This window comes from Sorex fumeus, unplaced genomic scaffold (assembly GCF_029834395.1).
Source record: "Sorex fumeus unplaced genomic scaffold, SorFum_2.1 ptg000265l, whole genome shotgun sequence".
Taxonomy (NCBI): domain Eukaryota; kingdom Metazoa; phylum Chordata; class Mammalia; order Eulipotyphla; family Soricidae; genus Sorex; species Sorex fumeus.
In genome coordinates this window covers 10,013,838-10,031,067 of record NW_026606322.1, presented here as the reverse complement: position 1 = coordinate 10,031,067, position 17,230 = coordinate 10,013,838, and the positions used below count along the sequence as shown (strand labels likewise).

Here is a 17,230-nt window from a genome sequence, read left to right as displayed (position 1 = left end):
CATGAGGGGACGAGATGTAGTACTGGGTGTAGAACTAGGGCTGGCCACCTGCAACCCCAGTGCATTACCTCCTGTCCTTTCTCTCCTGCACTTCTGGATGAGACTTAAATTGAACTCAGCAGAGCCTCCCCAATTTAGGTGAATCCTGTGAGAGTCTCCACAGAACAAGAAGGTGGAAGGAGGCGGACACTGTCCCTTCTGCTGCTTGCCCATCTGCCCATGCGAGGACAAGGCCTTTGCCCTTTTCTTTGGACTGGAAAGTTTACCAGCAGGCCCCCCCCCCCCCCCCCCCGGTTTTAGGTTTTCAGGCAGGGACTGAAATTACTCCATCTGCTTTTTTCACTGGGTCTCTAGTTTACAGATGACAGATTGCGGAACTTCTCAGTCTCTGTAATCATGAAAGCCAACTTCTCATGATAAATTCCTTTCTAGACATATATCCTATTGGCTGTTCCTCTGAAGAACCTGGACAAGAACTTCTAACTCAAATCTCTTTTCCATGATATTTCTTCTGATTTCTCTAAAATCTTCAAGGGTACTGTCTAGTGTGATTCTCTTGATCTCTTTTTGTCCGTAAGGAACAAGACAGCATGGTACGACATTGCCCCTGTCAAATGTTCATTCACAGGCCTTATCTTTCCAAATAGTTTTTTGATGTTGTTCTTTGTGCTTTTTGGGCCCTATCTGATGGCAGTGTTCAGGGCTCACTCCTGTTCTGTGCTCAGGGATCACTCCTGGCGGGAATTAGGGGACCGACCATATGGAGTGCAAGGGACTGAACTTGGGTGGGTCATGTGAAAGACAAGTGCCCTGCACACTGGACTATCTCTCTGACCCCCTAAATAATAACTGTGAAAGAATTTAATCTATGTGTATTTTGTTCCCGGTGTTCATTCACTTACTCAATCTTTCCATATATTTTCTGAATTCCTACTATCTGCCAGGCTCACTGCCAGCCAATACAAGTGACCCACATCAGACTGCTCCCTTTTCTCTTAAGATTGTAGTTTAGTTGTCGATATAGAAATTACTAAAACCACCAAAAATAAAACCACGAACGATATGTAAGTATAAGCTCCTGCGATGCTTTGAAGGAAAGACAGTTCAGATTCATTTCAGAAGACCTATCAATCTTCAGTTGAAGAGGAGAATGGGTTAGGTAGGAAAGGTTAATCTAGAAGAAGTTACACATGCTGCTAAGATCTGAAGGAGATTTTTAATAAGTGAGGTAGGGAAAGAAGGTGGAGGTAAGAGCCCTCTAGACTACAGTTCTATAACTGGGTAGGTGGACAGGACCACAGAATCACAAACCGAAGGCTGTAGGAGAAACACACTACTAACCATCTTCTTTAGTCTTTTCTCTTCTCTTTTTTTCTTAAGCTGAGCTTCTTTTTCTTCTGCTTCCCTCTTCTGACGCTCCTCCTCTTCGGCCCTTAACTGTGCCTGATCAAAATTGGAATTTGTGAAAGCCAGGATAGTAATTTTCACACAAACAAGACGTGAGTAAAGTGAAGTATCAACTAAAATGCCCACCGTATCTTTAGGCTCCACTTTTTTTGTTTGTTTTGGTCTGGGGTCACACCCAGGGGTGCTCAGTGTTTACTCTTGACTCTGAACTCTGGGTATCACTCCTGGCAGGACTTGGGGGACCATATGCTGCTGGGGGTTGAACCCAGATTGGCCGTGAGCAAAGCAAGCAGCCAACCTACTATACTATCAGTATGGCCCCAAGAAGTCTACAGTTTTGTGATAAAAGTAGTAACTTGACAATCAGTTGTGTAAAACTCTTCTCTACTTGGGAAGGTGAGGCTAAACATGAATAAATGTAATTTTTCATCACAAGATGATTAGCTTTTCTTCTTTTTCTTATTTATTTTTGTTTATGAGCCACAACCTGGCATTGGTCAGGGACGATTTCTAGCTAGCTCAGTGCTTGTGGGTTACTTCTAGAGGTACTCCAGGCTCCGTGTAGGGGAATGGAATCCAGGCCTCCCCACATACAAAGCTCTTGTGCTTCAGTCCTATAAGCTATCTTTGCAGCTCACTTTTCATTATTTTCACCTGTAAATTACTGAGTGCAAACTATATATGGTATGGAAAAAAATTTTTTTTCACTAGGAAAATGCTCTCAACTTGTTTGAACTGTTCATTTTTTCCCTAGCAGATACAAACTTTACTTCTAAAAGTTTAGGTCAAAAATTTGGAAGATGCGCACGATTTATATTTGTAAACCCAGCAAATCTGACATAAATTTTTAATGCATTAGTCTTGGTTAAGCCTTCTAGTTTGCTGCCTCTTATCAACTTTAATAACATTTCCTTGCCCCTACATTAGTAATATTGGTATTTTCTCCCTTTCATTTCCTAAATTATCAGACTTAGGTCAGCAGGCAAAAACTACTCCTAATAATGGTCTACCTTGCTTATCTTAATAGAGTTAAATAAGCAGAGTTTAAAAAAAATTTTTTTGAGGGGCAGCTGGAGAGATAGTACAATGGACAGCACATTTGCCTTGCATGTGTCTGACCTGGGCTCAATCCCCAGCGTCCCATATGGTCCCCAGAACCTACCAGGAATTATCCCTGAGTGCAGTCAGGAGTAACCCTATGTATCACCAAGTGTGACTCCCCAAAAGAAAAAAAACTCAACTTTGAATTGGAGCAATAGCTCAATGGGCTGGAGCACATGCTTTGCATGTTTACATGTAGCAACTCCAGATTCAGTCCCTGACACCACATGATTACTGAGCACAGCCAGGAGTAACCGTAGGCAGGAAGCAAGGAGTCACCCCTGAATACCCCTAGGTGTGGCCAGGAAACCAAATAATTAAATAAACTTTGGACTAAGGAAATAACTCAAAGGGCTAGAACACATGCTTTGCTTGCTGGAACCCTGGATTTGATCCTTGGCACTTCCTAGTTCCTCAAACACCACTGGGAACAACCCCCAAGGCACTGAGCTAGGAGTATTACTAAGCACTGCCAGTGTGTGGCCCAAATGGGATGTCAGGACTTGAACTCTGGTCAGCTGCATGCAAGGCAAGCATCCTACCCGTTGTACTATCTTTCCAGCCCAAAGTTTAGTTTCTTAATAAGGACCTTCACAAATCCTTTTCTTCCCTCAGTTTGCATTCTTGATTTATTACCAATTTCTCCTCTTCTTTTTGCTTCTTCTTCTCTGCCAAGATTCGTCTACGTTCTGTTCTCTGAACTGCTCTCTCTTCCATGGCTAGAAAATAAAAGAATTCTAATATCAAAATCATAAGGAGCATTTCAAAAGAAATGTCTCTATTCTACAGCAAAATCTATTAAAATTGATATGGTTTTATTGTAAGCTGAATGTTCACAATCTGATACACATGTATATACATATAAGTTTACATATGTATAATTTATATAAAATTACATAAACGAGTTTTACATATGTATATACAGATGTACAGTCTATATGAATTAAAGAATTACAATACTATCCTCAGTATAAACAACTTGCAATTTTGGCTTTGTTTATATTTCTACTAAAAAAACTGTTTATTGGCTTAAATAAGAAATTGATTCATAGACTCTTAGTCTATGAAACCTAGAAACCAGAAATTTAATTTGTATTTCTTTAATGAATGTAGAAAACTTTAATTACATTTAACAAATAGTTTGAGAATGGAGTCACTTCTAAAATCCCATTGTGAGTCTTAATTTTTTCTAAGTCACTATACATATGTCTGTATATGGACCAACAACAACAAACAAATGAAAGTTTGAGGTCACAATGAATATATTTTAATCTAGTTTTAAGGCTTAGATATCCAGATGGGCAGGAAATGGAATTGTACTAGGCATTTGGAGAACTGGCATCTGAGCAAATTTGAGTGTCAGACTCCTGTTCTTGACAGTCTATTAAATATCGATCCCAAAAGAAGCAAATGTGCAAGATGGTCTGCTAATGTGGCTCTGTCATCATTTGGGGCTTTCGCAGGAAGAGAGGCATGGGTGGGAGGAGTATTAGGTTCTGCTCACTTATCTAAGTCAGCCAATAATTACTTTTGACTCCTTGTGCTAGGCTATAAAGAAGAAAATTTAAGTTCAAGTTTCAAGAATTAATAAACAAGGAACTTGCCAGGGTATTTCTTACAGATATTAAGTGTCTGTTGCGCTGGAAAAAGAACACCAGGGATGCCACAGATGGCGGGACAGAGGCCATCTTTAAGGAGGCGGAAATAGACTAGAGGATTAAAGTGAGAGCCCCGAGACGCAGAATTTCTGGTAATATGCCCTTTATCTTTTCCAATCATTAAAGAATACTTGAGAAGAAGTAGGTTGGAGGGCTGGAGAAATAGTACAGTGGCTCGGGCACTTGCCTTGCATGCAACTGGCCTGGATTCCACTCTAGGAACCACACATGGTCCCCAGTCCTCATAGGAGTGATCCTGAGAATAAATCCAGGAGTGAGCCCTGAGCACTTCGTCAGGTATGGCCTGAAAACCAACTCCTGCCCCGCCCCCTCCAAACAAAACAAAACAAAACAACCCAGAAACAAAAGCATACTGGAGTTCTAAATTGTGCTAACCTCTTGTCCAAATGATAATTTAAACTGGATATTGCCTGGCCGTCCTTGAGGGGGGTGGGAGGAGTGGGAGAAATGGTATCATATCCTGGGAGAAATTATTGCAAGGGCTGTTAACTTCTTCGCTGCACTGTAGCACTGTCCTCCCGTTGTTCATCAATTTGCTCGAGTGGGCGCCAGTTACGTCTCCATTGTGAGACTTGTTGTTACTGTTTTTTGGCATATCAAATATGGCACTGGGGGTTTGCTAGGCTCTGCCATGTGGGTGGGATACTCTCAGTAGCTTGCCAGGCTCTCGAGAGCGACGAAGGAATCAAACCCGGGTCAACTGCATGCAAGGCAAACGCCCTACCAGCTGTGCTATTGCTCCAGCCTTCTTCACTATAGAAACTAACTTTATAAGTTTATAGAAACTTCTTCACTATAGAAACTAACGTTAGGCGTAGTGTCTTTCCAGTGACATCATTTTTTATTAGGGCAGTAATCTTGTCACAGTTGAAAAATCAGATTCATATAAGCCACAACAAAACTGCCAAAGTATCTATCACCATATACAAACATATGTATAGTACGTGTAACATATGGTAAAAACAGCTAGCAGATGCGCTAGGTGGATTCTCAGGATATTCCTCTTTTCCTCTTGTTTAGTTTAAATAAAGACTTCTAGGTGCATCCAAAATATTGCTCTTTGGTTTAAAGATTTCATTACCAAAAGCCTAACACCAAGGTAAACTCATTATAAAACGATGTTATTTTGACACAAATATTGCTCTAAATGGATCAAAATTTTAATATTAACAAAGCAAGGGCAGTAAGAGATGATTTCTTTTTAAATCAAAGTTTATCCTTACTAACTAGAAGCTCATAGGGTTTTATTTGCGTAACTGTCTCATTCCCCATCCCCATAATCCAAATCTCAAATTACAGAAAACCAGTGTGACTTTTATCATCTTTTTTTTTTAATGTTGGCTGGGAAGACCAAGAAGTCTGGCAGAAGGAGCAGGAAAAAAGTCTTGGAACCCTCTCGTGTATTCCATTCCTCACGTAACGGCCCATCATCTTACACAGCCAAGTCTCAAACCCTCTGAGCTGCCAGGATGCCATCTACTTCGAAGGGAAGAGAACCACCACCAAGGCCACCCTCACACAGCCTTGCCTTTCAATATGGGATGAGGTGCCGTCTTCTGCTGCTGACTCTTTTTGGGTCCGGGAAGAGAATTTCGGGAATTACTTTGACAATCTTCAGTTCCAGGGGAAGCAAGAGGCAAACTATAGGGGAGAGAAAAGGAAAATAATTCAGACCAATAACCAGCTACCTCCAAAGTCCCTTAACTCAAGGAACCCACAGCTTTTTACTAACTTTAATTAATCCTCACTCTGAGATAACCGTAAATCATTGCATCGGTTGAATGAACGGGCATCATGAGGCATGGAAGGATGAGTGAGCGGCCCAAGTGTGCAATGTGAATCAGGATCCTGACTGACCTCTTCCCCAGGGCTTGAGGCCAACAGATGATACCTTTCCTGATCCTGCTATTTATCACATGTATTGATTATGTCTCAGGCACATTCAAGATGGCTTTTGAGGAACTGGACTCACACCAGGATAAGTGGTACTTATTTTTACTCAAAACAGCCACAAATTTCAACTAGTTAACTGACCAGCCCGGAGCTCTTCCATTTGGAATTGATAGTTTTACTTGACGTTCAGCACTAAGCATAAACAGAAACCCAGAAATCTCATTAGAATAAGTAAGCATTTTTCTTGTATGGTGGTCCAGTAACAGAGCAATGCCAAGAGAGGCAAGTACAACACAAATGCTAACTCTAAGTGAATTTTTCCTAGGTGGCCCTTTGCCTTTAACTTATATGTACCTGCTATGTTCAATATTCACAACCATTTTTGTTTGTTTGGGGGCCACATTCAGCAATGGTCAGGGGTTACTCCTGGCTCTGTGCTCAGGGATTACTTCTGGCAGGGCTTGGGGAACCACATGGAATGCTGGCAATCAATCCAGGTTGGCCGTGAGCAAGGCAAGCGCCTTACTGGCTGTATAATCTCTCCAACCCTTCACAACACTTTTGAGAGTGAAGAATAAAAGAGATCATGTAGGCTGGAGGCTGGACAAAAGAAGTTCCAAGCCTGTCTGACATCAGTGAACCCCCTGCCCCCCACAAATGTGTCAGAGAGAATTATTTGACAACAGACATACTCGGGAAGGACTTTGCTGGCTCTTTTTGTCTCTTCTCTGGGGTTTGAAAGGAGGCGGATCTGTGTTCTGGTCACTGCTGTGGAGAGCTCCCTTGCCCACCGGGCCTCTGTCAGCCGCTGCTTTTCCTTCAGCTCCAGAATGACCTTATTCTGTTCCTGCAGTTTCTTCTTCTGCTTCTCAATCAGCTGCTGCTGGAAGGCCTCGCGACTGTGAGCACGACCCACGTAAACGGGTACTTCTTGCTGGCTGGTGGCCGGGAGCTTCTCTCTGCGGCGGGGCGGTCTGGCGGGCTGGGTATCCACAAGCTGGGGTTGACCCTTGTCAGGCGCACTGTGGAAGGGAACCTGCAGGTCGCCCTCTGTCGGTGTGCCCACAGGTGGGCTGGACATATAATCACTGTCCCCTGAGAGAGGCTTTTCCCACAGAGGGGGTACAACAGTCACCTGAGGAAGAAGGAAGAGATTTTCTTTTTCCTCTCAGTTTTTGGACCACATCTGGTGGTGCTCAGGGCTTACTCTTGGCTCCGCACGTGGGGACCCCTCCTAAAAATGCTTGGGGGACCATACTGTGTGTCAGGGATGGAACCCAGACAGGCCATATGGAAGACAAACAAACCTTCCCATTGTACCATGTCTCCGGCCCCAGGACTGGATTATGGTTCAGCTGTTTAAAGTACTGTGCTGAGGAGATCTGACTTCATCTAGTCAGCATTCTTCTGTTCAGTGAAACAACAGCCCAGCACCCAGCCAGAGTTGCCCTGTGCTCCTGGCCTGAGTGTCTCAGAAATCACCAGCCCCAGCTTTGCAAGCCATTCTGAGACTCTGCCCTGCTGCCCACACAGGAAATCTGGTGAGAGTGTGGCGAGAGCTACATGCCATGGGGAGGATATGTCATAAGTAAAAATAATTTAAAAAAGGGTGACTCTTGGCTCTGCACTAAGGAATTAATAGTGGCGGTGCTGGGAGGACCAGATGGAAATGCCGGTAATGAACTCGGGTCAGCTGCGTGCAAGGCAAATGCCATACCCGCTGTACTACTGCTCCAGCTCCAGAAGCTTCTAACGTTAGCAGCCTGCTCAGGTACTCAAAAATATTTTTCATAATGATGACAATATTTTCTATAGATGCAACTGAAGTGAAAGATGTGGTACATGGACCCTCTGACAAGCTAACTACTTTTAAAAATAACCCTTGTATTTTAGAAATGTCAGTGAACATTTTATTCATGAGAACACCTGCTTAAGCAATTTAGCACCAAGCTGGCTATATGTTTTAGGCCCTTTTAAACTCTGTGGTAGGGATGCATCATTAACCCAGCAAGCCTGTAAAAGCCTCAAGTACAGCAGCGATATTTCTTTTGGATCATGGAACCTTTTAAGGGTAAAAATAAGGGACAGAAAGAAAAGCTGAAAGGTACAGACTGTACCTAGTAGAACATGACTAACCATTCTGGCTTGATTAAAGAAAATCACCTACTAAATGAAAAAATTCAAGGTATAATAAATGTGTTGGTGGTACATTAGTTCTTATGATTGTATAATTAAGAAGCACAGAATTTCTAAAGATTCTACATTTTTCTTTGTTCATGGTATACTGAACACTGGAAAAACTTAAGAGTTCATATAATAATCTATTACAGTCCTTTATTTTTATTTGCTCTATTTTTTGTACACTACTGGCAAGCTACCGAGAGTATCTCGCCCGCACGGCAAAGCCTAGCAAGCTACCCGTGACGTATTCAATATGCCAAACACAGTAACAACAAGTCTCAAAATGGAGACATTATTGGTGCCCGCTCGAGCAAATCAATGAACAACAGGAGGACAGTATTGGCCTTTTTAAATATTATCTTATGTTCTTGATTTCAGTATTTTAAAATGTTTTTTCCCTTGAGTTTACATATGGTTGAATATAGTTTAAAAAGCATTTTCTGACTCTTTTTTCATTTAAAGGTAATAGTAGGGGGGCTGGAGCAATAGCACAGTGGGTAGGGCGTTTGCCTTGCACGTGGCCAACCCGGGTTCGATTCCCAGCATCCCATGTGGTCCCCTGAGCACCACCAGGGGTGATTCCTGAGTGCAGAACCAGGAGTAACCCCTGTGCATCGCCGGGTGTGACCCAAAAAGAAAAAAAAGGTAATAGTAGACTTTTATAACAGCAGAATGAAGTTTCTACATAGTTATTTCTTAAAATTGAGTTCTCTCTTGTATCTCAATGGAAACAAAATATTCTAACTGACAGAAATTGCTAGAGGAAGAGACCAAAATGTCATAAAGTTCCCAATGTTCTCATGATCCATTTACTCTCTTGCTAGGAGAGTAAAATCAAATCCAGTCCACTTACTGGCACTAATCAGGGGCAAAGCAGGGCTGAAAGTCCATGAGTGCTTGACTTAATATCACAAGTCTGAGTTACGGACTTGAGAGTATTACATAGAAGAGTGGAGGCTAGGGAGAGAAATGAAGAACCATATCATCTTTTCTAAAATATATGCCAAGCAGGGCTGGAGCGATAGCACAGCGGGTAGGGCATGTGGCCAACCCGGCCGACCCGGGTTCGATTCTCCCTCCCCTCTCGGAGAGCCGGCAAGCTACCAAGAGTATTTCACCCGCGTGGCAAAGCCTGGCAAGCTACCCGTGACATATTTGATATGCCAAACACAGTAACAAGAGTCATAATGGAGACGTTACTGGTCCTGCTCGAGCAAATTGATGAACAACGGGAGGACAGTGCTACAGTGCAGGGCTGTGTGAAGCAGGGTCCAGAGATAACACCGCAGGTAAGGCACTTTGCCTGGCATGTGCCACCACAGGTTCCGTCCTGAGCCTGCCAGGAATAAGCCCTGAGCACAGCTGGGGATCCCTTCCCTATATATTAAACAAGACAAATGCACTTACGAAATTATGAAGTCAGACAAGATTGACTTTATCAAAATGTAACCCTGAGAGCCCTGGGACAGGGCTCAGTGGTAGAGCACATGCCTTATATGCATGAGATGTTGGTTCGATCCCTGTCACCATGAACTGCCCTCCGCCCACCCAAAACCAAAAACTGAACTGTGCATGATACTGACATAAATAAGTTAAAAGGCAAATCACTGAATAAAAAAATTATTTGCAGAGTAGCACTGTCGCACTGTCCTCCCGTTGTTCATAAATTTGCTTAAGCAGGCACCGGTAATGTCTCCATTGTGAGACTTGTTTCCATTTTTGGCATACTGAATACACCATAGGGAGCTTGCCAGGCTCTGCAAGAGTATATATATTTGCAGAGTACATAATAATAAAATCCATAGTCTTAAAAATATGAAGAGCTCCCTTTTACTTTTTTTCTTCATGTTTTGGGACCATGCTCAGAGGTGCTCAAGGACCATGTGGTACTAGGGATTGAACCCAGACCTCTTTCACACAAAGCATGTGCTCAGTATATTGTGCTATATTTCTGATTCCAAAAGAGCACCTACAAATTAAAATATATAAATATATAAAATTAAACAGAAAAATGCCAAAGGCACGAAGAGACAAATCACTATATATCTTTCTATACCACATATAAAAAACATATGTTTTTAAATGGTCAGTATAGACAATGTTTACCTTCATTAGTAATCAAAGTCATATAAATGTTGAAACAATAAGATGAAAAGCAGGCACATCTTTGGTACAATAATGCAAAGTCTTAAATCAGTGCATTCTATTCTCTGCAGAGGCACCAATCTGTGAGTAATTTCAGGTACTTGGTGTCCAAGCTGAGAACTCTGGTGATTTTTTTGGAATTGGGTGGGTAACCTCCACCCCCGCTCCTGATACGTCTGGAAGCCCCGGAAGCCTGGCCCACCTCCCACAGCTGCTGGCATGTCGACTCTGGCCCAGACCACAGATGATCCTGAAGTCTCTGGCCATGTACGACCACGTGACACCTCCCAAAGCAACAAACAGCTTAATATGTTCATAGACAAGGACTTAACTACCTTGCGATATCAGATATACCAATGTTCACATAAATTGATTTTCTAGATCTTTTGATTTTAATATTGCAACTTTGTTATCTATGAATTTTATTCTAGAATTGTATCAATAGTTGTTGACTTTTTTTTTACATTAAAATGAATTAAAATAAAAAACAAAACAGTGCATTCTATTTTGAATAATTTATCCTAAGTAAAGCATTATGGCTGTGTTTCAGGAAACTTTGCTTACAATCATGGCAAATGGGAAACGAATGTCCAGCAATATAGAAGGAGGTAAACATTCTAGTTTACAGTTCATGATAGACTATCTGGCAGCCATTCCAAAATGATGGCATCGAAAGGTAGTTCTTAATCAGTATATATTTATTAGATTCATTGGTGAACTGAAAAAAATTCTAATTTAGTATGACAGCTTGCACAAGTAGAACTTGTGACACAGACATTTCTTATGTTATATTGTGACATTAAAAATTCTCGTTATATATGCAAAATGCATTTTTAGAAAAACATTATTTAGAATTATTATTATTTATTTGCATTATTTAGAAAAAATAATGCCTGCGGAGAGAGTTCAGCAGTCAAGAGTTGGAACTGAACACAAAACGCATGCTAGAGGACCACATGGTCCCCTAGCACTCCAGGTATGGCTCTAGGGACATGCATGGGTAGCCCTGGTGGTCCCCTACACTGTGGGGCCTGATCACCTCTGTATCCTTAGGCCCTAACATTAAGCCAATCTAGTCAGCTCGACTGAGTATTGCTGGGAGTGGCCCCTCGACTCTCGGAGAATTGAGGGATCATGACTCTCCTTTTCCTCTATTACGGAAAATCCATATCCACAATGACTCAAAGAAAATTTAAAAGTTAGGGGCTGGAGCAAAATCACAGCAGGTAGGACGTTTGCCTTGCATGCAGCCGACATTGCCGGGTGTGACCCAAAAAGCAAAAAAAAAAAAAAAAAAAAAGTTAAATAGAGGCCAGAGAAATTGTACAGAGGTGCATGCTTGGTATGCTGCTGACTCTGGTTCAATCCCTTATACCATGTGGGGGCACTGCTGGGTACTGCCCCCAAATGGCACAGGGAATCCTGAACCAGGCTGGTTTGCCCAAAATTGTTTGTAGGGGCCCCTGGGCCTCCTAAGCACCAATCAAGAGGCCCCAAATAAATAAATACTGAATAAACTCTGTAGTAACGATACATTATTAACCCAGAAATTAATAGAAAGAAAAATTTGCATATGTTTGAATATCAGAGAAAAGACTAAATAGGTATACTTCAGTATTCTATTGGTAGTCCTTACCAATTATGTGGTAAGAAGAAACTGGTTTCTTTTTTCAATCATGTGCCCCTACCAGTTGCTTGGATCAATGCATATAATTTTTTCCTCGTTGGAAAAATAAAAACTTAAATATCCCTCTTTTACAAATCACAAGTTCAGTTAGAGACAAAATATTTGACAATTAGAGGAATTCAGGAGTTAGTTGTAAAGAAAGGTTTCCATCTCTGTTACTCAGATGCTGTGAGTTCCCTCTCTATGTGGTGTTCCTACTAAGCTTCAAAGATACTAATATTTTCAAGAAAATAAACAATGCCTGAACTGGCCCTGTGTGCACTGTGGCAGCTTTCATTATTTAAATCACCTAGACAAGGCAGTCTGTCACTGGCTGTACAAGTGGAAAGCGCTAATGCAAGTACTCGATACCAGCAAAAGAAAACCAGCGAAAGGAAAAGAGTTTACCTCTCCCCTGTTTTCCGGTGGACTTCCCACGGCTGCTGCCTCCTGATGGGGACCGACGGCTGATGACCCACCTGCGCAGAGTTTCCCTAGAGACGCTGCCTTCAGCAGCTCATTCATTTTCTTTCTGGTTCCCTCCTTTGTCACAGTCAGCTCTCTCCTGAGGGTCTCTGCTCGAAGCCAGTGTTGCCATTCCGTGAAGTGGTGCTGGAGAACTTGTTTCCGGTTATACTCAGTGGCCACTTGTTGTTTTCTAAGCAACAAAACACACTCATTGGTATACCTCGGTATGTTTCGTTTGTTTTTAGGGCCACACCCAGCAATGCTCAAGGCTTGCCCTGGTTCTATACTCAGGGATCACACCTCGTGGGCTCGGGGCAGGGGCGGGGGGGCATGTGGGATGCCGGGGACGGAACCCAGGTTGGCCACATGCCAGGCAAATGCCTTACTCGATGTATTATAGCTTTGGCTTCTTTATATATCTGAACCATAGAACCAACAAAACTGAATGCACAAGACCCCAATGACAGCTACCCTGAAAAAGTGCTCGTCAGGCTGAAGCAACTGCAAAATGTTAGTACAGAGGGCAGAATGCTTGCCTTGCATGCTGACCCGCGTTCGATCTCTGGCTCCTCACACGGTCCCCTGAGCCTACCAGGAGTCGTCCCTGAGTTCCAAGCCAGGAGTAGTCCTGAGAAATTCCAGGTGTGACCCCAAAAACAAATAATAATTTTTAAAAATTTAAATGTTCTTGCCAAGGAGACAGGGTGGGGTTGGGGACATTGGGGGAGGGAAGCTGACTCAGGGTGGGATTGGTGTTGGAACACTGGATGCTCGAAACCCAACTATGAATACCTTTATAAATCACGGTGCTTTAAAAAAGGAATTCAAGGGAAAATATCCTCCAGATGGGTGGGAAAAGGTGGGTTTTATATATATAGAATAGAATGCTGTTCCATTATAACAAAGAAAAAGATGAAATCTTGCCTTTTGCTACAACATGAATGAAACTGGAGGGGATGACGCAAAGTGAAAAAAGTCAAATGGAGAAATACAAATACTGCATGACATGATCATATGTGTGGCATGCAAAGAGACAAATCAAGGAAGAGACGATATCCAGTGAGAACAAATCCTTATACTCTGACCACAGAAATGGGTTACCAAAGGTCTCTGGGCTGAAAGGATCCAATGGTCCACGACAGAGACATAATTGGCGCAATGGTGGAGGCACAATAACACTGTACCCCAACATGTAAACACTGATAGTCTTATAAACCAATGTCACCTCAACAAAATAATAAAATTTAAAAATGATGAAAAAAAGCTAAAGAAGTTTATAGCTTCTTAGCTGACAATACAAGTGATGTGTAAATAGGAAGGAGTTCTAGAAAGGCTCCATCTTATTGTTTAGTTTGGGATAAATGAAATTCTTTATAAAATTCTGCAGTGCAAAACTTTTCTTATATAAAGCAGTGGAGCTTCAAGCCTCGACTAAAACAAAGAAAGCATTAAAATAAAGCTGTTCTATCATGTCACAATGACTGATAATAAACATTTCTGAGAATTTCTGGAAAAAGGAAGTAAAGAGAAAAGGTATATAAATAACTGGGTTTGAGAACAGAAATACACAAGGGAGACATTCAATCATGCTCAGAAATCTAAGGAAGACAGGGTTTAAATTTTTTTTTGTTTTTTAAAAAAATTTAAAAAAACAAATCACTGTGTGTGAGATACATAGTTAAAAGTTGTTCCTGAACAGACATAGAAAGATTGCATTCATCTGGGGAACATAAAGTAACAAAATAGGAGACTAACACCCAAGAATAGCCGAGATAAGTACCAGGAGGATTACTCCATGGCTTTGAGGACAGCTGCACACGCTCTAGGGGAAAAGGCAGCTCAGATAGAGAAGGGAGCACCAAATAAAGGGTGTTGGGAGGTTCCTCTCAGGATGGGACATGCGTGATGAGAGTAGACTATAGACCGAACAAGATTGCCACTCAATGTCTTTTTTGCAAACCACAGCACTGAAAAGGAGAGAGAGAACAAAAGGGAATGCCCTGCCACAGAGGCAGGGTGAGAAGGGAGTATGGGGAGTGGGAAGGATACTGGGATCCGTGGTGGTGGAGAATGGGCACTGGTGGAGGGATGGGTACTCAATCATTGTATAACTGAAACCCAAGCACAAAAATTTGTAAGTCTACAACTGTACCTCATGGTGTTCCACTAATAAAAATTTAGAAAAATAATGTTGTTCCTGATTGGGTTTTGGTCATACAATATTCCAAGATTGGTCCCTTCACCAGCGTACATTTCCCACCACCAACATCCAGTGTTTCCCTCTTTCCACATGCAACCACCCTTAGCCTGCCTCTAGGGCAGGCACTTTTCTTCTGTCTATCTCTTTTCTTTGGGGAATTATGGTTTGCGATGCAGGTACTGAAAAGTTATCATGTATATTCCTTTGCCTCCTTTTAGCACTCAATTTTTTTGAAAGACAGAGGTTTGAGAGAAAGAGAAAGAAACCACTAAAGAAACTTCAATACTCAGTTCCTCACAATCCCCCTAATATTCTATACTGCCTATCCTACTGGATTTTTTTTTTTTTTTTGCACATTGGGCTCTGTATTCAGGAATCACTCCTGGTGCATCTGAGGGAACCATATGCAGATTGAGTCTTGAACCTGGGTTGGTTACATGTAAGGCAAGCATCTTACCTGCTTTACTATCTCTCCATTACCTACAGGAATTCTTTTAAGTTTAGGTATTTTTTTGCGGGGGGGGGGGGCACACCTTATGGTGCTCAGTGCTACTCCTGGCTCTGTACTAAGGGATCCCTCCTCGTGGATCTTGGAGGACCATACGGGGTATCTGAGATAGAACTCGAGTAAGCCACATTCAAGGCCAGCGCCCCACCCATTGTACTATCTTTCTGGTTCCTACATTAGTTCTTTTTAAAAGGTCTAAAAAAAAAAAAACTCGAAAATACAAAATGAATATCCATGTAAGGTATTCCATTACTCTCTTAGGAGAAGGCTATCAGGTATCTAGAAAGTGTTTTGTTTGAACTTTTTAAGGGCAATGAGAAATGATAAATAACCAACACTAATGATCTGATTAAGTGCTAAAATAAAACGCAGAAGATAAATTTGAATAGATACATTTGAGATGAGCAGGTTCAGCAGGAGGAGAACAGATCAGGCTAATGCATCCCAGAATCCCATTCCGGAATCTGCCAGGGAGTGGAAGCTAACAGAATTTTGTTCTTCAGCAAGTCAGGTATGGCAGCTCTGGTCCTCCTCCATCACTGCCGGGTTTCAGTGTCCTTGCTGGCTTCACATCCCATGCAGTCTCCATGCAGGGAAGCGCATTAGCACAGGCCTCCAGGATGGGGAATCAGGAGTCCTGGGAATGGAGGCTGACGCGTCGGTTCAGCCCCCGCATCTCTGCAACTCTGTGGGCTCACCCCAGACTCTCACACAAGCTTCCTAGATGCTGCTTTACCAGTTTTCCTCAAACAAAAGATGAGGCACACAAGTCCCTATTTGGGGGGGGGTGGGTTTGGGGTCATGCCCAGCAGTGTTCAGGGGTAACTCCTGGTTCTGCACTTAGGGATCACTTTTGGTGGTGCTGGGCAGGGGCGGAGGCACATGTCAGGTATTAAACCCGGGTCAGCTTCCTGTTACCCACTGTACTATCTCATTGACCCTGAATTTTAAAAAGCCCTCAGGGGTGAGGATGGGGTGTTGTAATGCATGAGAGCCATGTCTAGTGTGAAGGGTTAGGAGTAGGCTCCAGAACCCAGAACCCCCTAGGTCTTAGCTGTTGGGTTGCAAAAAAATCTATCAGAAGCAAGACAGTTCATTAAGTTTTTTAAAATGATTTTTTTTTTTTGGAGTGGGAGCTACACCCAGCAGTGCTGAAGGGCTTATTCCTGGCCCCTGGCTCTACACTCAGGTATCGCTCCTGGTGGGACTCAGAGACCATACGGGATACCAGGAATCGAACCTGGGTTGGCCACGTGCAAGGTTAGTATCCTACTATGGCTCTGGCTGGGAACGAGACTGTTCAAGCAGAGCAAAGTCAGTTTATTGCAAGAAGTACACTGATCAGACAGACATGCGGAGGCTTCCAAAGAGAGACCTGTCTCGTATTCTTAGGGGACACTTAAAGCATATTTCTTTTTTGGTTTTATTTTTTGAGCTATAGCCAGCTGTGCTTAGGGCTTATTCCTGGCTCTGTGCTCAGGAATCACTCCTGGCAAGACTCGGGGAACCGTCTTTGGTGCTGGGGATCGAACCTGGGTCAGCTGCATGCAGGCAGATGTGCTGCTATCCGCTGGACTATCGCTCCGGCCCTTAGAGCATATTTCTGAGCTGCTCCAGGAGGAAAACTTCGGCTTTATAAAGATTAGTTAGTACTGCGATGGGGCAAGCAGGAGACATGTACCGAATTTTGGGAAGAAAGTAAACTGGATATAAAATATCCTAAACCAATTATTTAAAAAGATAAGAAATACATATAATAATTTGAGTCAACTATGAAGTGTTCAAGCCAGCCCTATAAAGATAATAAAATAACTGAAGCCTAGCCTGCGAAGGGAGGAATGTGGCCAGCTGCAGGAATTTGGGTGGCAAAGGCACAGAATGTTTGCCCTGCTGGGCCTAACTGATGGGCAGTTTGAGGAAGAGTTCTAGGAACTGTGGGGTGGGGTCTCCAGAGCTTCTTGGTCCAAGCTTAGCAGGAGGGT

The 17,230-nt window shown here is 42.6% G+C and overlaps 1 protein-coding gene across 1 annotated transcript in view; it reads right to left on the bottom strand.

Moving 5' to 3' along the window:
* Positions 1-17,230, bottom strand: part of CCDC191 (coiled-coil domain containing 191) — a 94,044-nt gene that overhangs the window by 25,231 nt on the left and 51,583 nt on the right. Inside the window, exons 9-13 of the mRNA XM_056109229.1 lie at positions 12,481-12,730; positions 6,773-7,215; positions 5,716-5,828; positions 3,145-3,227; positions 1,342-1,443 (exon numbers count right to left, since the gene is read on the bottom strand). Of these exons, the coding sequence (XP_055965204.1) occupies positions 1,342-1,443; positions 3,145-3,227; positions 5,716-5,828; positions 6,773-7,215; positions 12,481-12,730 (991 nt within the window). The remainder of the gene's footprint in view (positions 1-1,341; positions 1,444-3,144; positions 3,228-5,715; positions 5,829-6,772; positions 7,216-12,480; positions 12,731-17,230) is intronic.